The sequence below is a fragment of the Spinacia oleracea genome, chromosome 1 (genome assembly GCF_020520425.1).
Source record: "Spinacia oleracea cultivar Varoflay chromosome 1, BTI_SOV_V1, whole genome shotgun sequence".
Taxonomy (NCBI): Eukaryota; Viridiplantae; Streptophyta; class Magnoliopsida; order Caryophyllales; family Amaranthaceae; genus Spinacia; species Spinacia oleracea.
In genome coordinates this window covers 130084225-130106373 of record NC_079487.1, presented here as the reverse complement: position 1 = coordinate 130106373, position 22149 = coordinate 130084225, and the positions used below count along the sequence as shown (strand labels likewise).

Here is a 22149-nt window from a genome sequence, read left to right as displayed (position 1 = left end):
GAAATTAACCAGGGAAACAGGTAGCTTAATGATATGAAAAAGAAGGATACCTATATGCAGTGGCAAGGTCAGAGGAGAACAAGGTGTATAAAATACCTGCTTCAGAAAGATCAACAATATAATGAATCTAGAGTGATTAAACACTCTCTGTAGCAGAAAAGAGAAAAAGACCATGTAAGAGAGCAAGCTTACTACCTTAGTGGTGACTTGCCTTTTGGTTCGAACAACAATAACCTAACTCTAACCTCATAATAGTGTAATAGGGAAAGGTATGGTCAATCCCACTTAAAATTGGCTTTATCAAACTATTTCTAATGAAAGTTAGAAACCCCTGTTTTGAGATTTTATGAACTAGCTAACTTAAGTACTAACTGAAAAATAAAATAGTAAATAAAAGACTAAGAAACAAATAATCAATAGAAATAAAATAAAATAGGGATTGGGAATTATATTTTGGCATTGAAATATTAACTGATCATAATATGCCCTCTAATCATCATCAGTGAGCTTGCGAACAGCACACACAACCAAAACCTTTTCGGTATTAGCCAATTGATGACTGTGAAGGTTTATGAGAACAAAAGGCGAAAAACCCATAACCATGATTACATCATAATGAAAGGTACCTTCACTTGACACTATTGAACAAAAATTCTTGGCAATGCAAATATCCATATAACATCTAAAAACTAACCTAAATTGTGAAAGATATTTTTTTATACCTGCAGAACTTATACGAGAAAGCCAAACATTAATCTACATTTCTACTTTTAGCCATCTAAAAGAAACTAAACAGCAACCATGATTTCAATATAAATGTAAAATGTAAAACTGATAAATTAATTACTATACCCAACAGCACGAAGAGACAGGCGTTAAACTTGTTCAAACTCAGCAATGTATTACTAGTTTGTCTGCGGACAAGAATCTCACCTCTGTCAACAGCCGTATTTGGTGAACATGGTCCTTGCCAGGAAACAAAGGTCTTATGTTCATGAGCTCCATGAATATGCAGCCCACAGACCACAAGGACAAACTAACAATATCATTATTATATAATCATATTCATACATAATACGAAGTACAACTTTTCTGCCTATTAGCCAGTTACCAATTTATCACATCTCATGCATAAGCTCCACAATAATATAAGAACCACATACATAGACTTAAACGGAATAGGCAACATACAAGGACGAATAAACATTCAAAAGTCCAACTGTATTTGTACATTACAGAGAAAAAAACACTAGGAATCAGAGAAAGAACTACACTATAACTCTAATCTCACATCAAGTAATCAGAGAATATAAAGAAAATCCAAATCAACAACAAAATTACAACATATGAATCAAATTAATATAATAACACAAATAAATTGCAATGATTAAATCACAAACGGCATAGATATAAAATTATAGAAAATAAAAAAATCGAAAAACTTTGAATTATGTCCATTCTGCAAAATTTGAATGTTCAACATCAATTAGCATGAATATGCTGCAGAAATCAAATTCAAAAAGTACGATAGAGGCCTAGTACCTGAAATTGAAGGTTGGTCTGAAAGGAACGAGTAACTCCAACAGAGACCTCAAATTGTAAGATTCCATAGATCCGCAAACCAAAACCCTAAAATTAACCAAAAACAGCAAATTAACAGGGATTTTAGTATTGAGTTTTCAGTAAACTCAACAAATTATATAGACGAACATATATTGAGTCTAATTAACAAATTGTGGTTCCATAAGAAATCAATAATTCACAAACATCAAAAGAACAGGCAAAACCACAAACATCGCTAATTCAAAATAATACGAATTACAAATCTGCTTCTTATGGTAAACAAACCAATTACAATTTAAATGAAAAATAACATTAATTAAGAAAATAATTCGAATCTTATCACTAAAATACAGTAACATGAGATGATAAATACGGAGTAATGATGAACTAGTAATTCAAATGCCAGCAAAAAAACGCGAAGAAGTTGAGTAAATATGATACCAGACGAACTTCGGATATGAAGCAAATATGTGCGATTGGACCAAATTTCAAGCAAGCTCAACCAAATTTCAAGCGAACTCGATCAAATTTCAGGCGAACTCAACCAAAACGCATAAAATTAGGGTTTATGACCAGAGAAATTGAAGATGGAGAGGGAGAGAGAAAGCTAAACTGAATATTTAAGGGAGAGAAAGAGAAATTGAGAAGAGAAAGCTAAATTGAAGATTTAGGGAGAGAACAAGCTAACTGAATATTGGAGTTTTCATTTTGGGATTCTTAGAAAGAAAATTTGGGTGAAGTTTGGTATTCGGAGTTTGCAGTTTCAAAGGAGTTGGGGATGCTTTTTTTAAAAAAAAACTGATCAAAGAGGGCGAAATGTGAGAAGTCGTCCTGTTTAATGTAAATCAAAGAAGGCAAAGAATACTTTCGCCCTCTTTGTTTTTACCAACCAAGGCAATGTTTGTTTGCCATATTTGATTTGTTCTATTAGGACGATTTAGAAGTTGCCTTTTTTTTTTATAAAAAAATCGCCCTGGTTGTTTCTAATTCTTGTAGTGTCCCTCTCTTTCTAAAAGCGGTAGGTTCTTCCATTCTCCATATATATTTTGTTTATACAACTATTGAATAGAGAAGAAAAAAATAACGAAAAAGTAGATATATCTATGAGTTCCTTCAAAGATAGAGAAAAAGACCACTGTTAATCACTGTTAATCGATCAAGGGCAAAAAAATCGTCAACCCTCTCTTTCTACCCATTTTCTCACTCATCTTTTTTCATTTTTCTCATTAGAAAAAAAATTATTTTTCCACCACTCTCTTATCCATGAGCAAAAGAGAAACTCTTCACCCTCTCTTTCTAACAATAAATATAATATAATAATAAAAAATTAAAAATGAAGAATTGAAAAATACGGAATTAATTATAGTTATAAATAAGAAAATTAGAGAGAGAAATAAAAATTATTTTTTGTGTTAAATTATATCAAAATAGATGCCATTGTCGATCTAGAAATTTTATTAAAGATGGTAATGTTATTTTATGTTTTTATGAATCAGAGAGATAAAAAAAAAATGTTTGTTAAAAATAATCATTACAATATTGTCATCCCATGCTATGTGACAACCAAGACTGGATGAAATTTCATCAGCCAGAAACAAAAAAAAACCCCTGCTATGGGGATTTCATTTTCTCCCACCCCACGAGCAAAATCTCCTCACCATTAACTATATATTTTTTCAATTTTTCCACTACGTTTCCTATGGACAAAAAATTTGTCTGGCGTTAATTGTGCTCTAATAAGTCGAGGTTGGCGATGCGGCTATCTGATATGTATTGTAAACACATATCAGTCAACAAAACGATAAAATAGGGGAAAAATGAAGTACTATTTATGTAAAAATAAGTATCATTTCTGTTAAAAAAAAGTATTCATTTCGTCCCAAAATAGTCGTTACACTTACATTTGCACAAAGTTTTAAGTGATGTTATCATTTGTTATTTTATTGAAAAATTAGACGTGATAAGTGTTAGTGGGTATTTTTTTTAATTGAATGAGAGAGGGTGGGAGACAAAAAAAAAGTTAGTGGGAAGAGAGAGATAATATAATAATTGTGGGTCATTTCTAATTTAGAAATGTAACAACTAATTTGGGACGGACGAAAAGAAAAGTGTAACAACTAATCTGGGACGGAGGGAATACCATTCAATTTATTTTTTGCCTTTTTCCTATTTCATCTTTTGATATAATATGCATTTGCAAGTACATATCATAAATGCAAAAATACTTCCTCCTAATAAGTCACCATTTCCTTCAAAAACAAAAGCCACAATTGAATTTTTAATTTTTGACATGTGCTAAAGGACAAGTGACCTTTTTAGTTAAAAAAAGTGCTAAATTTTGGTTTTATTTTGTGCAACTGCTAAAGGAAATTACAAACGGATAACATAGCAAAACCAACACTAGTTTCCTGCAAATTGTGGATCAAATAAATAGATTCACAGTAAGAAGATTTAGCATGTAGCGATAATTGAGTTTTGGAAAAGGACCCTCCCTTTTAGCGTATCAAGAGATGCAAGAAGAACCCAACAAATACCCTCATTCGCTGATTTTTGTTAAGTGAAACTCTAATGGTAACACATGCAACTCGAGCAAGGCCTGGTGGCCGAGGTTAGGTTGTACGCACCCAATTGTTGTAAGCTCAAAATATTTTTCAAAGCTACTAGAGCGATAATTGTTGTAAGCTCTTTGACTTTAACACGAAAAACTATACCAGTATTATCAGTGACCCAAAGACTCTATAGCGTTGCCAGAAACAATATAATTCGTATGTAAAGTACTCCGTAGTATTTAGTTTTGAATCCAATATCGCAAAAATTTAGATTCATATTTACAGTAAAGAAAATCACCGACTTTTTTTAATGGTAATTTCGTTGAAGTATTTTTTTTTTTTTTTGGCATCCTTCCACTCAAACCGTTGTCTAATCAATGCAATGGTCCAAGTAAGAGAGTGACAAAGGACACCATGTGGCTAGTTTAAAGACATCATAATTCATAATGCAGAGCATTAGTGCTCTTCTATACATTGTGTAATGTATGAGTAGATACTTTTTGGTCCTCTGTGATGTTGATGCCTACTCTTTCTCTTTTACATGCATTGCTAGAATTTGTTCACAACAATTGGCTTTGTGCAATGCTTTGTAGGGATGTTAACTTTATACAAAACCCTTGAATCTCTAACAAAGGAGCAGGCACTAATTGTCTGTTGGTTCAGTGGTGATTGAGGCTAAACTTGGTAGGGAGGACCCCGTGTTCGATCCCCCGCAACAACAATTGGGAGGAGACTGGAACCTAATCACTCAGAACTCACTCCGAATCCGGATTAACCCTAAGGGTAAACCGGATGGTACACCAAAAAAAAAAAAAAAAAAAGGAGCAGGCAACTCACTCACTAACTGCAGCTTCTATTTTCTGGAGGGCTAATAGACCACTGCTACTTAGGATTGAGCTCTTTCACCATTATCCAGGACAGTAAAATAATTTCACATTGAAAAAAAAGCATTGCACAATAATTTTTAGTGCAAAGTGATACCATAATAGATTAATACTACCTATGTTTTAAAAAGATTTTTACACTTGTCGTTTTAGTCCGTTTCATAAAGTTCTTTACAATTTATTTTATTTTATTTTTGGACATGAAAATTTACTTACCTCACACTATTTACAATTTTCCAATCACTTTCTCTTACTTTATCCTTTTTTTTTTCTTACACCCACCACTTTTTTACACATTTCTTTCACTTTATCCATATTTTATTATATTCAACCAACTTTCCTAATTTTGTTTTAGTATTTGTGCAAATAATAACTATAAAGATTTTTCTGAAACGGGATAGTAGGTAACGATAGTCATATTTTTAACACTCATAATTCTCATTGAGTAAAAAACTATAAATAAAAGTAATATTGGTACCTAAAGACGTATGGTAGCGACTAGTGATCAATAGCCACACCCCATTAGTTTGATTCCTAGTCTATCTTCCCGGAAACCAAGCATAAGGCTTTCCTAGACACTCAACCAAGCTTAGGGCTTTCCTAGATGCTAACTAGTGAGTGTAGTATCTTCGAAATTGTAACCTTCACGGCCCGTTTGATAGCCGGACATAAATGGTGTAAATGACAATGAATTTGTATGTAAATTTATTAGGAAAACAATATACATTCCCATGGTAATGCTAGTTCACTCAAAATTGCATATTTTTCTTCATAAATTTCATTACCACCCATTACCATTTGGGGAGTGGTATTAGGTAGGAATGCAAATTTATGAAGAAAAACACCAAACTTGTGACAAAATTTCATTACCATGGACATCGAGTTGTTATTTTCTTGCTAAATAACACTAAGATTCATTCTCATTCCCACAATTTATTACCGGCTACCAAACGGGCCGTCAAGGTTATACTGTTCCCTGATTGGTATTTGAATCCTGTAAGAGTCATCCTTTCCTTCCCATCAAATGGCTAGTGTTCATTCACTAGGAAAAAGATGATGGAATGTCATCGCTAAAGCGAAGTTTTTAGAAGAAGGACTATCATCAAATAATGCATAGCCAACATCAAATTCAGCAGACATGGATGGTTTCACCGTCTTCTTTCTCATATCGAAGAAATTAAAAGGTGCGGGTGGAAAAGGAAACAAGAGAGGGATCCGATTTAGATAAACTAAATCAAAATCCAATGAAGTTGCACACAAAAGTAGAAAATTTTAATTAACCAATATACTAATTAATTCAGTTAGATAAAAAGTTCAACCTTGAGAAGAAAAGAATTTCAATTTCCTATCCATCCCCAGCCATGCTACAAAAAGAAAGGAGGGGAATTAATTTGCTGTAATATTATATTACCAATTTCACTTTTAAAATCCGCAATACTCAACAGCTCAATAAGTTAGCTCACATCACATGGTTAACCAAGGGCAAAGGGTACTACTCTAATATGCTTGAGAGGGTATTCTACATTTTCACCTCCGGCGTGCTCCACGAAAGCAGCTGGGGAAAATGATGTTCCATGGCAGACACAAATAATGCTCACCTCAGCTTTCGAGTATTTGTACAAAAACCCGGTTATAGTCTTCCCATTGGGTCCATTTCCGGTGGCTGAAACACACGGCATTTCTGAAAATAATAGTTTCTGTTGCCCATTTAACCCAACAGGCTTCGGAGGCTTCCCAAGTTCTACTTTGGCTTCCTTGGGGATTGTGCTTCGAGGAGTTGAGTTGGGATTTTTTTCCGACAATGTATTGTCATTGTTAGGCTGAGCTACATTTTGTTGGCAAGTCATACTTAATGAGGTTAGTTCTTCTGGTGACTTACAGGGTTGTCTTGAGCTTGTGACAAGTTCAATATTACTAGAGTATGACCTGCACAATTGGGGTTTTGAGTGGTTTGGGTTTAAACCGTTAAATTGAAGGTCTAGTTGTGATGAACAACGCTGTATTTGGGAAGTGGTGTTGCTAGTTGTAGGAACATTTGGAGGGGGCAACGGTGAGTGAGAATGACTCGAATGACTACCAGCATCACTGCTATTCCCACCTGAACAAGGGCAAAGAAGAACAGCTGTTAGTAACAAATGATCCCACAAACAAAAAACAGAGGGTTCACCACCTCAAGTCCTCAAGCATAGATTAACAACAACCAATTTTGCTGAAAACTATAGATGTACAAGGCAAGTCCATAGGACGAAGAACCACAAAACGGAGATGAGGAGATTAAAGTAAATTCCAGTTAGAGCAGCAAACCAGCAACACTTCTTGTCTTGGTACACTTTCATGGTATTATATTTGTACATCTCCCTGAAAAACAGGGAAAAGTTTCCAAAAAGATTTGGTTGTAAACTTGAAACTCCTACGAAAACACAATAGAAGTCGTAATACTCTAGCAAGAGAAATTCTCGTTGTGGATTCAATATACAGATACAAATCACAACAACAGGAAGATTGAGAGTTTAGATAATATGGAATCTTACATGTCTTTAGGACTATAACACATTGAAATGAATCCCAAATCTCCAACTAATGCAAGTTCCGATAATGGCAAATTCATTCTGTCCACCCTCCTTGCTGTCATATCTTTCAATGTGCAAGTGTCTATGCTTAAATTTAACAACCTTCTCATGTTCAAGTCCGCAAGATAGCAACTATGAGAACTCTACCCAGTTAACGTGATATGATGTTTTTTGGATAGTTTTAGTTGTTCCTTGATGTGTTTCGACAGACTCCATGTATTGAATTCAGGATTAAACAGGAAATAAGCATCATATCCATGATATGTTGTAGACTAATACTATAAGATTGATTAGCATTAACTAATGTTGATGATCTTCCAAAAATGTATGACTAATTCTTCGTGATTTGCATCATCTTACTTATATCAGTTGTCAATCAACTTAAACACTAACATCAATCATGTAATCTAGAAACACAGAGTGAAACCATTGCTCAATACTCATGATGTCACAACAAAAGAGCAAAACTTAATCCCGAACTCCCCAATACATTCCCCTACTACAGCATACATTAATATGTATGTAATCACACTAATCAAATCTGATGCCATCCTTCAAGATCAATCCACATACCACGCTAACACCTAATTACCTAAACAAACGAATTAGGGTCATAAACTAATCTCTATCATTGCCCCGTTGTGACTCCCATTTAACAACCTCGAAATATTTGTACTCTTATGTTTCTTCTATCAATTCATAAAAAATAGATGATTACGTTGAGTCGTTGATCACCTAATTGTCATTGATTAGGCTCACCAACACCGTCCACCGTCCACATTTTTATTTTAAAGGCAATGTGTGCAAGTAGAGCTCTTTGGCCCAATTTAAGAAATACAACTTGTCTTTGCACAAAATTAGAAATTAATTACAACTTGCAAATTGCAATTAGTGTCATATCAAGCAAAAGTATAATACCATAACAATATCATACTAAAAACAACCCCAATTCAACTTTCTTCAACATAACTATCACAATAATAAATAATAATTCTTTATCTTATGATTATTAAATATATTATCCTTCACCAATTTGCTAATTATTTTATTAATAATACAACATCTGATTACATATCCTCATGTGGCTTTTCTTCCTAGTATTATTATTACGAAATAAGTACTCCGTATACTCCGTATTATTTAGCAACTTGTAACAAAATAAAATGAATATAGAAAGGCAGATCTTCCTCGAAAATGACTTCATAGAACAAAATCCAATCAACTTGCAAGTAATTTAAAGCTATTCTAAATCAAAATTGAGAAAATTTGATTTTAAATTAATTAATTATAAAGAACAAAAAAACATGACAACTAATTTTTGATTAAAAGATAATTACCTGGACCAGAAATACTCTGGTAGTTATCAGAAATTCCGGAGGAGCTACCGCTAGAGAAAGAAACGCCCGCCGCATCTTTACCCTCGCTACGAGGAGTAAAATTACCGTTTTGTCCTTGATACGGCATGAAACCGCCGTAAACGGCACCAGCATTCAGCCCAAACCACGGCGGCGCGGCTCCCTGAAACCCTAAATTCAGAACTTTCCGACGTTGTTCCTCCATAAAATCCTCCTGCTGAGGGTTAGCTCCTACGACGTCGTTATTTAAAGACGATTTACGCTTCAACTCCCGCTTTAACTTGGCCTCTTGGCGGCGGAGAGCTTGAGCGTCACGCTTGGAGAGGATCTGACCGTTGGAGGCGGCAGGAGAGGAGGTTTCTGGAAGGTTCTTAGGAAGGTTAGATGACGGAAGATAGGAGTTAGAACAATTGAGAGGGCGGAGAGAGAGGCTGAGCTCTAAGTCGTCTTCTCCAACGGTGGTGGTGGTGGTGGTTGCGGTGTTATCTTCGACGTCCTGATGTTCGTCCGCCATTGTTGTATTTTTGAAGAGCTTGCTTTCTCTACAATATGAGTTTTTCTCTCTCTAAAAAAGTATAACAATGCAGAGCATTAGTGCTCTTCTATACATTGTGTAATGTATGAGTAGATACTTTTTGGTCCTCTGTGATGTTGATGCCTACTCTTTCTCTTTTACATGCATTGCTAGAATTTGTTCACAACAATTGGCTTTGTGCAATGCTTTGTAGGGATGTTAACTTTATACAAAACCCTTGAATCTCTAACAAAGGAGCAGGCACTAATTGTCTGTTGGTTCAGTGGTGATTGAGGCTAAACTTGGTAGGGAGGACCCCGTGTTCGATCCCCCGCAACAACAATTGGGAGGAGACTGGAACCTAATCACTCAGAACTCACTCCGAATCCGGATTAACCCTAAGGGTAAACCGGATGGTACACCAAAAAAAAAAAAAAAAAAGGAGCAGGCAACTCACTCACTAACTGCAGCTTCTATTTTCTGGAGGGCTAATAGACCACTGCTACTTAGGATTGAGCTCTTTCACCATTATCCAGGACAGTAAAATAATTTCACATTGAAAAAAAAGCATTGCACAATAATTTTTAGTGCAAAGTGATACCATAATAGATTAATACTACCTATGTTTTAAAAAGATTTTTACACTTGTCGTTTTAGTCCGTTTCATAAAGTTCTTTACAATTTATTTTATTTTATTTTTGGACATGAAAATTTACTTACCTCACACTATTTACAATTTTCCAATCACTTTCTCTTACTTTATCCTTTTTTTTTTCTTACACCCACCACTTTTTTACACATTTCTTTCACTTTATCCATATTTTATTATATTCAACCAACTTTCCTAATTTTGTTTTAGTATTTATGCAAATAATAACTATAAAGATTTTTCTGAAACGGGATAGTAGGTAACGATAGTCATATTTTTAACACTCATAATTCTCATTGAGTAAAAAACTATAAATAAAAGTAATATTGGTACCTAAAGACGTATGGTAGCGACTAGTGATCAATAGCCACACCCCATTAGTTTGATTCCTAGTCTATCTTCCCGGAAACCAAGCATAAGGCTTTCCTAGACACTCAACCAAGCTTAGGGCTTTCCTAGATGCTAACTAGTGAGTGTAGTATCTTCGAAATTGTAACCTTCACGGCCCGTTTGATAGCCGGACATAAATGGTGTAAATGACAATGAATTTGTATGTAAATTTATTAGGAAAACAATATACATTCCCATGGTAATGCTAGTTCACTCAAAATTGCATATTTTTCTTCATAAATTTCATTACCACCCATTACCATTTGGGGAGTGGTATTAGGTAGGAATGCAAATTTATGAAGAAAAACACCAAACTTGTGACAAAATTTCATTACCATGGACATCGAGTTGTTATTTTCTTGCTAAATAACACTAAGATTCATTCTCATTCCCACAATTTATTACCGGCTACCAAACGGGCCGTCAAGGTTATACTGTTCCCTGATTGGTATTTGAATCCTGTAAGAGTCATCCTTTCCTTCCCATCAAATGGCTAGTGTTCATTCACTAGGAAAAAGATGATGGAATGTCATCGCTAAAGCGAAGTTTTTAGAAGAAGGACTATCATCAAATAATGCATAGCCAACATCAAATTCAGCAGACATGGATGGTTTCACCGTCTTCTTTCTCATATCGAAGAAATTAAAAGGTGCGGGTGGAAAAGGAAACAAGAGAGGGATCCGATTTAGATAAACTAAATCAAAATCCAATGAAGTTGCACACAAAAGTAGAAAATTTTAATTAACCAATATACTAATTAATTCAGTTAGATAAAAAGTTCAACCTTGAGAAGAAAAGAATTTCAATTTCCTATCCATCCCCAGCCATGCTACAAAAAGAAAGGAGGGGAATTAATTTGCTGTAATATTATATTACCAATTTCACTTTTAAAATCCGCAATACTCAACAGCTCAATAAGTTAGCTCACATCACATGGTTAACCAAGGGCAAAGGGTACTACTCTAATATGCTTGAGAGGGTATTCTACATTTTCACCTCCGGCGTGCTCCACGAAAGCAGCTGGGGAAAATGATGTTCCATGGCAGACACAAATAATGCTCACCTCAGCTTTCGAGTATTTGTACAAAAACCCGGTTATAGTCTTCCCATTGGGTCCATTTCCGGTGGCTGAAACACACGGCATTTCTGAAAATAATAGTTTCTGTTGCCCATTTAACCCAACAGGCTTCGGAGGCTTCCCAAGTTCTACTTTGGCTTCCTTGGGGATTGTGCTTCGAGGAGTTGAGTTGGGATTTTTTTCCGACAATGTATTGTCATTGTTAGGCTGAGCTACATTTTGTTGGCAAGTCATACTTAATGAGGTTAGTTCTTCTGGTGACTTACAGGGTTGTCTTGAGCTTGTGACAAGTTCAATATTACTAGAGTATGACCTGCACAATTGGGGTTTTGAGTGGTTTGGGTTTAAACCGTTAAATTGAAGGTCTAGTTGTGATGAACAACGCTGTATTTGGGAAGTGGTGTTGCTAGTTGTAGGAACATTTGGAGGGGGCAACGGTGAGTGAGAATGACTCGAATGACTACCAGCATCACTGCTATTCCCACCTGAACAAGGGCAAAGAAGAACAGCTGTTAGTAACAAATGATCCCACAAACAAAAAACAGAGGGTTCACCACCTCAAGTCCTCAAGCATAGATTAACAACAACCAATTTTGCTGAAAACTATAGATGTACAAGGCAAGTCCATAGGACGAAGAACCACAAAACGGAGATGAGGAGATTAAAGTAAATTCCAGTTAGAGCAGCAAACCAGCAACACTTCTTGTCTTGGTACACTTTCATGGTATTATATTTGTACATCTCCCTGAAAAACAGGGAAAAGTTTCCAAAAAGATTTGGTTGTAAACTTGAAACTCCTACGAAAACACAATAGAAGTCGTAATACTCTAGCAAGAGAAATTCTCGTTGTGGATTCAATATACAGATACAAATCACAACAACAGGAAGATTGAGAGTTTAGATAATATGGAATCTTACATGTCTTTAGGACTATAACACATTGAAATGAATCCCAAATCTCCAACTAATGCAAGTTCCGATAATGGCAAATTCATTCTGTCCACCCTCCTTGCTGTCATATCTTTCAATGTGCAAGTGTCTATGCTTAAATTTAACAACCTTCTCATGTTCAAGTCCGCAAGATAGCAACTATGAGAACTCTACCCAGTTAACGTGATATGATGTTTTTTGGATAGTTTTAGTTGTTCCTTGATGTGTTTCGACAGACTCCATGTATTGAATTCAGGATTAAACAGGAAATAAGCATCATATCCATGATATGTTGTAGACTAATACTATAAGATTGATTAGCATTAACTAATGTTGATGATCTTCCAAAAATGTATGACTAATTCTTCGTGATTTGCATCATCTTACTTATATCAGTTGTCAATCAACTTAAACACTAACATCAATCATGTAATCTAGAAACACAGAGTGAAACCATTGCTCAATACTCATGATGTCACAACAAAAGAGCAAAACTTAATCCCGAACTCCCCAATACATTCCCCTACTACAGCATACATTAATATGTATGTAATCACACTAATCAAATCTGATGCCATCCTTCAAGATCAATCCACATACCACGCTAACACCTAATTACCTAAACAAACGAATTAGGGTCATAAACTAATCTCTATCATTGCCCCGTTGTGACTCCCATTTAACAACCTCGAAATATTTGTACTCTTATGTTTCTTCTATCAATTCATAAAAAATAGATGATTACGTTGAGTCGTTGATCACCTAATTGTCATTGATTAGGCTCACCAACACCGTCCACCGTCCACATTTTTATTTTAAAGGCAATGTGTGCAAGTAGAGCTCTTTGGCCCAATTTAAGAAATACAACTTGTCTTTGCACAAAATTAGAAATTAATTACAACTTGCAAATTGCAATTAGTGTCATATCAAGCAAAAGTATAATACCATAACAATATCATACTAAAAACAACCCCAATTCAACTTTCTTCAACATAACTATCACAATAATAAATAATAATTCTTTATCTTATGATTATTAAATATATTATCCTTCACCAATTTGCTAATTATTTTATTAATAATACAACATCTGATTACATATCCTCATGTGGCTTTTCTTCCTAGTATTATTATTACGAAATAAGTACTCCGTATACTCCGTATTATTTAGCAACTTGTAACAAAATAAAATGAATATAGAAAGGCAGATCTTCCTCGAAAATGACTTCATAGAACAAAATCCAATCAACTTGCAAGTAATTTAAAGCTATTCTAAATCAAAATTGAGAAAATTTGATTTTAAATTAATTAATTATAAAGAACAAAAAAACATGACAACTAATTTTTGATTAAAAGATAATTACCTGGACCAGAAATACTCTGGTAGTTATCAGAAATTCCGGAGGAGCTACCGCTAGAGAAAGAAACGCCCGCCGCATCTTTACCCTCGCTACGAGGAGTAAAATTACCGTTTTGTCCTTGATACGGCATGAAACCGCCGTAAACGGCACCAGCATTCAGCCCAAACCACGGCGGCGCGGCTCCCTGAAACCCTAAATTCAGAACTTTCCGACGTTGTTCCTCCATAAAATCCTCCTGCTGAGGGTTAGCTCCTACGACGTCGTTATTTAAAGACGATTTACGCTTCAACTCCCGCTTTAACTTGGCCTCTTGGCGGCGGAGAGCTTGAGCGTCACGCTTGGAGAGGATCTGACCGTTGGAGGCGGCAGGAGAGGAGGTTTCTGGAAGGTTCTTAGGAAGGTTAGATGACGGAAGATAGGAGTTAGAACAATTGAGAGGGCGGAGAGAGAGGCTGAGCTCTAAGTCGTCTTCTCCAACGGTGGTGGTGGTGGTGGTTGCGGTGTTATCTTCGACGTCCTGATGTTCGTCCGCCATTGTTGTATTTTTGAAGAGCTTGCTTTCTCTACAATATGAGTTTTTCTCTCTCTAAAAAAGTATAACAATGGAGAATGGAGGGAGGAGAGTGTTTTTGTTTTTCGCCTCTTTTAAGGGGTGTGAAGGAGACGGAATTTGAAAATATTGTTTTACACTTTTTTTTCCCTTCTGTTATTTGGGGTTCAGATGACACGTGGTGGGCCGAAAGAGGAGAGTAGAGATGGCTGCTGACACGTAAGAAGTGTTTTGGGAGGCGAGTTTGGAGAGAGAGAGGGGGGAAGAATGTGTATGGTTTGTTAGCTTCAATGGTGGTTAATTCTCATTCCACTTCTTCTATATTTAAATTTGAAAAGCTTTTCTTTTTGCTTGTTTAATGGCATGTAGAAATTGGAAGTTTGAAAATTAAAATTAAGATGCATTTGAATTATGTTTGAAATCATGCTTAAAGATTGTATGAGGGGTATATGTATGTTCTTGTATAAGCTGAATGACATATAATATTGAATTATTGACATGAGAATTGTTCTAAGTCATTCTAATTTAATATATGCGACTTTTTCATAACTCTTATATTGAATAACGTATTATTCAGGAGTATTACATACGATATATTTATCAAGAAAAATTAACATCATTCAGATTTCATAACACAATAATACGTAATTAATCATAAAAAGTTATAGATGTAATATATAAAAGGAGTGTACTACTTCCATTTTATAGCTATTAGTTGGTTTAATTTGAACTTATCAGTGCATGGCCAATTAATAGAACAAAATACCAAAGCAGGCCAACTTTAAGTATTCATATGGAAAACTTTTGTATTGCTATTAAATAACGTTTTACTTGTGGTAAACTATATTCCCTTTCATGGCAAAAGCCCATATATCCATGGCACAATTCGAGTTTACACAATCCTTAACTTGGTGTAAAAGATTGCTATCTTGTCCTTAAAATTAAAATTGTACCTTAATTGATAGTGTACTTTCACGTCACAATCATATTATAATACAACAAATATATGTTCAAATAATAAACTTATGCACCATAAACAAAATTCTAGCAGTTCCTCGATATTTAGTTCATTATATCAAAATTATCAGTGGATATCCTGGTATAATCTTTAAATAAATATTAATTTAGTACGCTGGACAATAAGGAAGGTAATTTTGTTATTGAGTGAAATTTATTGGATCAATTTACACCATATTTTATCTAAATTTATTTTGTTTGATCTTAATTTTCTAATAGAAAAATTTATCACAGAGAAAATTAAAATTTAAAATCAAAATATTTACGATAGAGAGAATAACTTCAAAGAGAAGAACTTGGGTATAACTCATTATCCTAGCTTGCACTCTTGTACTAGTGTACAAAAACCCAAATTTGAAATTTCACATCTCATACCCCAAAAATTGACATTAGATAGACTAACAAAACTTTTCCATGATTAGAAGAATTTGTAAAGTCCAAGGCAACACTCTCAAACCTTAAATAGAGAGGAGAGAAGAAGCAGAAGTGTTTCGTATACAAAAATGAAACATCAATCAACAATTGCCACGTGTAACGACAAAGTAGGACCACCACAGCTGTGAATCTGTATATAGGTCGCGTCACACCGGATTTTTCTAAATTAAAGTAACCACGTGAACAAGATTTTATACCAGACTAACAGACTTCTCTATGCAAAAAGCCACTACTCCGCTTCGCCACGTGTCAATGAGTGGGTCCCTTTGTACGGCCACTTGCCCACTTGGTACCGGACACGTGGATGACGAATTACAGCTCAAATTGGGTTTTGAAGATGACCCATCAACGACTTGGAACTACACGTGGCGAGATGCCTTTGGATAGCTTATTTTAAAGTGTTTTTGTTATTTTTTGGCGGGGTTGGTGCACGTAGTATTTGGAGAAATTGAGGGCCGAGTGGGGTATTTTTATTTAATTCCAACTTGTTAAAGAAATCATAAAGGTCCGAAGAGTTGATGCATGTTTGACACGTGTATTACTATTTTGGTGCAATAAAATCAGGTACGGTGCGTTTTACCACAAAAGCATGCTATTGTATATGGGTCCTACCCTGAGAGAGGGATGAGTTGTGAAAGGTGAACATACTCCGTACTACTAATAGTGAGTATTATTATTGAGGAAGTATTTTCGGATATCAGATATGTGCTTGCAAATACATATCATAGCAAAAGACAAAATAGGAAAACGGACAAAAAAGAAATTAAATGGTACTTTTTAAAATAAAAATGGTACTTTTTTTAACAGAATGGTACTATTTTTTACAGAATGGTACTTTTTTTTACAGAATGATACTTCCTATTTTGTCTTTTAGCTATTTGTCTTTTAACTGATATGTGTGTTTCCACACATATCTGATATGCGAAAAAACAACCTCTATTATTATTTCCAGTGAGGCAATGGGAACAACATCTTTGTGGGAGTAACTTTTCGGTGCCGATGAACCAAAGGCAATACAAATTAGAAATAGTACAATAATTAAGTTAAAGTTATTAATAATATTTACGTAAATAGTGTAGTATTACCTAAACATTTACCAAATTATTGACGTTGATCATCACTTAATTAAGTCAAGAACTTCATAAACGGATACTTCCTGCTTTTATGGTTGGGCTAAAATTTTGAAGGTCATGGGCCTCATGGCTACTCCCTAGTTTTTTTTTAGTTTTACGAGTGTATGCAAAAGGGTAAATGCTTAAAAACCGGTACTATATAATATAAAAAAATAAGATAATTTTTAAAGGGGACCAAAATATATACAAGGAAAACAAATAGAGACAGAGGGAGTACAAAAAATCATGAAGTTCATAACAAAGTAGTTAACTTTTAAAGCTTGCATAAATCAAAACTACGGAGTATCAAACTAAAAAGTTACACTTGTGTTTTCAATTTTTTCTAGATCAACAATCTTATTTGATAGAGTATAAAATTAATATTTAGATTTCGACCATCAATTTAAGGTTTTAGTTGAGTTGGTCATTTGAGAATTGAGATGGTATCCGAGACAGCGTGTCACAAAAATCACGGGTTCAAATATCATATACCCCTCATTTCAAAGTTGTAAGTTTGTAACTCTAAAAGTGGAGACTCTTTTATGAAAGTACGACAAAGAGAGACTAATAGAGGGTGTTTGGTTAGGAGAGGTTTGAGGGAAAAATAGTTTTTGGGGTGAATTAGAGGTGGACCTTTAGAAAAACCTAATTGAGAGTGTTTGGTTAGGAGAGGATTGGAAGAGAGTTTAGGGGTGAAAAAGCTAATTTTAAAAATGCTCAATATAGGAGCTTTTTGCAATTAGAGGTTTGTGAAAGTGGATGAAAATGACTATTTTGTCCTACTATCGTCTATAATTACAACTCCTATCAATCTTGGTACCCTACATATTTTTCTCCTGAACACATTACTCACACTTTCTTTTTCATTTCACCCTATTTACTAGATTTATTTTTTGTTGTAATAAATTTTATATTAGTGCTTTGAACCAATTGAAGTATATTGCAATAATGCTTAAAATATCATTAGTAATATTTTTCTATTGAAAAATATATATTATTGAAAATTTTAAATTAAGAATATCATTTTTTTTTAAAAAATAAATTTATTTTATCTAGTCAATATTTATTACTCCTTCCATTTCTTTTTTATGTATCCATTTGGAATCTGGTGTGGTTTTTAAGAAAATTGGAATATTGGTTTGTATGGGTATAAGTGTAATGATTGGGTGTAAGAGAAATGATTGGGTGTAAGAGATTATAATAAATAAAGGAGTGAGAAAATAATAAAGAAATAAGGTAGGAGAGAGGAGTGATAATGATGGGTGATAAAGGAGGTGAGAGAGTGGGTATATGGGGAAGGGAAAAGAATTAAATATTATGGGTGGGGAAAATTAGGTGGGAATATGTGTAGAATCTTTAGGTATTTTGGTAATTAGATAAAAATGTAAGGGTATCTTAGGATAAAATGTATGTCCAAAATAGAATAGTTTCTAAATGGAGACAACAATATGAAACGCTTAAAATGGAAACGGATACAACAAAAAGAAACAGACGGAGTAGAAAAATATAAAGAGAAAAAAATTTAACACGATAAACTATTTGTCTAGTATTAATAAGAAACAAAGTATGTCATGTCCTTAATGGTCATTTTACATATTAAACAGCTAACAACTATCATTTAATTTACCAAAAACTTTTACACAAACAGTTAATGTAACCAGCTAGTCAAATCAGCTAATGCAAACAGCTAACAGCTAGTCAAACCAGCTATCAGCTAACAGCTGACAGCTAACAATTCCTAACCAAACAGGGCCTATTACTCCCTCCGTTTCTTTTTGTTTGTTACGTATTCCTTTTAGGTGTTTCACAATGTTTGTTACATGAGAGAATCATTTCTTTTATAAACTTATTATACTATCTTTTTTAGTGCCATCTTTTAATTTTAATTGGTCCAATTTTTTCAACTCATTAAATATCTTTGCAATTTCCCAAGTATGTTAAGTTAGCAATCTTTGTGCTTTTCCATTATTGGTTCATTTTGATAAATAAAACAATCTTATTGATTGTTGTAATGATTAGTGGATTGAGGTTTAACTTTGTTTTAATTTTTTTAATACAAAAATAATAATTTATTATACGTTAATAAACGTGCAAAAGTCCAAAGGTAACAAACAAAAAGAAACGGAGGGAATATTATTTAGTGAAATTAGTCATATTTAAATTATACGGGGGTAATGTTTTTTTAGCGCCGTTAAACATTAAACAAATGTTAGCATTCAGCATGACCTTCACCATATGAACAATTTATATGTGCTCAAGTTCATGCCTGAGTAATTTACAAGTGCATACTAACTTACGCATCTCCAAATGAACACAATTAATACAAAGTAATTTTATTGCTGCAATAATCAAATATATATATATATCCAAATTTCACACAACTGAGACAAGTGATGGTAGCTTCATCAAGCGCCGTCCTTCCATCACACTGTAAAATCCATATTTCTCTTTTTCAGATTTCGTGTTTTGTTATCAAAGAAACAAAATTTGAAAATTGAAAATAAAATATCATCATAAATGCATAGAGTGTACCTCTTTACGTAGTAATAACAGAAGTCGGCCAAGATGAAAGTTTGAACCACCTCAGATAGCGGAGCCACTAGTAAATAAAGACGTCCCCTCCCTATTTGTGTCATTAGTGATCCTTTAGTGTCGATAAGCTGCAGATAGTCGAAACAAACACGACTTAATTAATCCAAGGAATCATAAAAAGAAAATCAAAACGATATACTCCATCTGTACGTTCTCGAATATTAGTCCATTTTGGAATCTTGACACTATTCACAATTGAAGAGAAACTTCTAATTTATTTCCAATATGTATTTCAAAATGTGAGATCTTATTTTGTTCATCTTAATGTGTAGTTTTACAATATCAATTTTTTTTATATTTTTCTAACATACGTATTCGAAGATATTTACGTTTAAATATTGAGTTGAAACGATTTAAAAAGTCAAAAATAATGTTTTTTTTTTTGTGTGCAAATGAGCCACTAGGGCAATATAAATTACAAATGGGGGCGTGGGATTCGAACCTGAGACCTATTGTACACAGGCCCTCAATCTTAATCACTAGGCCAAGACATCATTGGTAGAGGAAAAATAATTTAACACAAGTAAATAACTACGGCGTATAAAATATGTGCTTACCATAATCATCCAATTAGCGAATGAGAAGAATCTTGCCACCCCCATGGCAAAGACGTAATGGGCAGTAAACGGTTCAACCATCTACAACTCAAATTAAATTTGAAAGACAGACAAAAAGAAAAAAAAAAGTTTAATAATTCACATAAATGAATTTAAAAGGGTTGAGATTTAAAACAATTATCATATGATAATTACACAAACCTTAGCATTTTGTATCAAATGAAGCTGAGGAAGTACAGAAACGGCTTCAATTGTCAAACTATAAACAAAGAAGAACCTCCTCACACAGGGCCGTCTCCGGCAATTTAGTGGCCCTGTGCTAAGTTTATAACTAAAGTCCATATGAGGCCCTAAAAAATCAAACAACAATTACATAAAAATTATAGCAATAAAACCATTAAGAGTAAGATAAATGCAACCTGGATCTTGATTGAATGCTATAAAAAAAAACTTGAGTTCTTCCAATGACGATTTTACCCTTTTTGAATTGAAAAAAATTGAAATTGTGGATATTGATACATGAGAGATCTTGATCCATTTATAAATATATGAAAATATATCTGTAGAACATCATAATTTTAGGTGGGTTTTTATAGAAATGAATTAAATGGAATGAAAAAAAATTGAGATCTTCATGACCGTACTTTTTGTAATTGCCGAAAAAGAAGAAATAAATAATGGAGTTATGAGAATTAATTATTTTGAAAATTGAATCATGGGAAAATAGAGAATTTGAAGAGTTTTGAGTTTTGCGATTTCCTTTTGTTTGTTACAGAGAATCAGAGAGTCTCATGGGGAAGCCAAGAAAGAAGAAGGGTTTAATTCTTTTTTTTAAAGCTTAAACAGCAGTTTAACATTTTTGGGCCCTTAAATTTGGGGGCCCTGTGCCATAGATCCGGCCAGACCTCCCTATGGCCGGGCCTGTCCTCACAAATTGAAATTGATCCCTGAAAAAGTTCACTTGCCATCCAGGATGCCCGATCACCGCGACAATAGCACAAGGCACCAACTGACGTCATCAAACATATAACTAAAGCCGATATTTTGAAAACATGAATTGTAACATATTATAAATTAAATAGCTCGTTACATAATATATGCACGTCTTTTTTATACACAAAATTGCTTACCACATATCTCAAAGGCAAGTTGTCAAGGTCATGCATGTACGTTCTTTTTAACTTATAACGTATCATATAGATGACCCAGAGAGTAGATCCGAGGATTAGAGTATCAAGTACAATATGTATATCATGTACGAGAGTAAAATGGCATATAATTCTCATCATTAAGAATACCACTGTAAGCTCCTGAGTCTTCAATGATAGACCTGTTAAACACCAGTTAACAAGGATGTATGAGACAAACAATTAGGGACGGAGGGAGTAGTAAAGAGTAAGGGAACGAAGAGGGTAATACCGGAACAATTTTTGGTGATAGTGAGTTTGTAAATTAAGACTAAGATCCCAGCAGAATGAGCAACTTGAGTAGCAACAAAGTAGTGGCTGCGTTTTTTGACAAGAACTTTCAACAAAACCAGCAACATTAATGCTGCAACCGCGCCCATGGTTACTTTTTGTCTCACCGAGCGACTCCGAACCCATCTCCCTAGCCGATTCACCGGTGTCGGAGTTGCCCTCTTGTCCCCCATGATATTCACTTGTTAATTACCAGAAATCCGAACATATATAGATCGATAAAAGGTGGTTGAAAATTAGTTAAATCGGTTGGCTCCTCAGCTCTGAGGGAAAGTCTGATAATGAAGACTTAGATTAATGGAGTAATAAGGAAGATTTGATTACACATAGTGTGCTCAGGCTGACTGGGTGAGTTGGTTAATTGTTTAACCATGTCAACTTATATCTAAGATTATGTTATGTTAAACATCATTATCAGGCATTAGCATGTCAATATACGCATCGTATGCAAGGTTAACAAAGTTTATGTTGTTTCGGATATCAGACTATCGTTTGTACATTCGTATTAGACATTGTTTCACACAGAGTCCCGGCCTGAAAAAGTCCGGGTTTAGAGAAATGTGTC

At 34.3% G+C, this 22149-nt stretch overlaps 3 protein-coding genes across 3 annotated transcripts; all 3 read right to left on the bottom strand.

Moving 5' to 3' along the window:
• Positions 1-6246: 6246 nt before the first annotated feature.
• On the bottom strand, positions 6247-11046 carry LOC130460792 (uncharacterized). The gene is made up of 2 exons (XM_056828351.1): positions 8904-11046; positions 6247-7094 (listed from the first exon to the last, which is right to left on the bottom strand). Exons 1-2 carry the CDS (start codon positions 9433-9435, stop codon positions 6469-6471), a joined length of 1158 nt encoding a protein of 385 aa, XP_056684329.1. The 5' UTR covers positions 9436-11046; the 3' UTR covers positions 6247-6468.
• A 143-nt stretch (positions 11047-11189) lies between these two features.
• On the bottom strand, positions 11190-14915 carry LOC110803344 (uncharacterized). Its single transcript, XM_022008859.2, has 2 exons — positions 13847-14915; positions 11190-12037 (listed from the first exon to the last, which is right to left on the bottom strand). Exons 1-2 carry the CDS (start codon positions 14376-14378, stop codon positions 11412-11414), a joined length of 1158 nt encoding a protein of 385 aa, XP_021864551.1. The 5' UTR covers positions 14379-14915; the 3' UTR covers positions 11190-11411.
• Positions 14916-19059: 4144 nt separating this feature from the next.
• On the bottom strand, positions 19060-21826 carry LOC110802793 (uncharacterized). The gene is made up of 7 exons (XM_056834914.1): positions 21526-21826; positions 21237-21436; positions 21067-21115; positions 20308-20399; positions 20107-20187; positions 19490-19617; positions 19060-19385 (listed from the first exon to the last, which is right to left on the bottom strand). The coding sequence occupies exons 1-7, from the start codon at positions 21755-21757 to the stop codon at positions 19331-19333; spliced, it is 837 nt and encodes a 278-aa protein (XP_056690892.1). The 5' UTR covers positions 21758-21826; the 3' UTR covers positions 19060-19330.
• Positions 21827-22149: the final 323 nt, after the last annotated feature.

Excerpts from the sequence above, each read along its gene's own strand:
- LOC110803344 (XM_022008859.2), bottom strand. The coding sequence starts at position 14,378 with ATGGCGGACGAACATCAGGACGTCGAAGATAACACCGCAACCACCACC. Across the intron at positions 12,038-13,846 it reads CCAGAGTATTTCTGGTCCAG|GTGGGAATAGCAGTGATGCT; the intron begins GTAATTATCTTT and ends GCCCTTGTTCAG.
- LOC130460792 (XM_056828351.1), bottom strand. The coding sequence starts at position 9,435 with ATGGCGGACGAACATCAGGACGTCGAAGATAACACCGCAACCACCACC. Across the intron at positions 7,095-8,903 it reads CCAGAGTATTTCTGGTCCAG|GTGGGAATAGCAGTGATGCT; the intron begins GTAATTATCTTT and ends GCCCTTGTTCAG.
- LOC110802793 (XM_056834914.1), bottom strand. The coding sequence starts at position 21,757 with ATGGGGGACAAGAGGGCAACTCCGACACCGGTGAATCGGCTAGGGAGA. Across the intron at positions 20,400-21,066 it reads CGGGCATCCTGGATGGCAAG|GGCCCTGTGTGAGGAGGTTC; the intron begins TGAACTTTTTCA and ends ATTGCCGGAGAC. Across the intron at positions 19,618-20,106 it reads TCGCTAATTGGATGATTATG|CTTATCGACACTAAAGGATC; the intron begins GTAAGCACATAT and ends GACTATCTGCAG.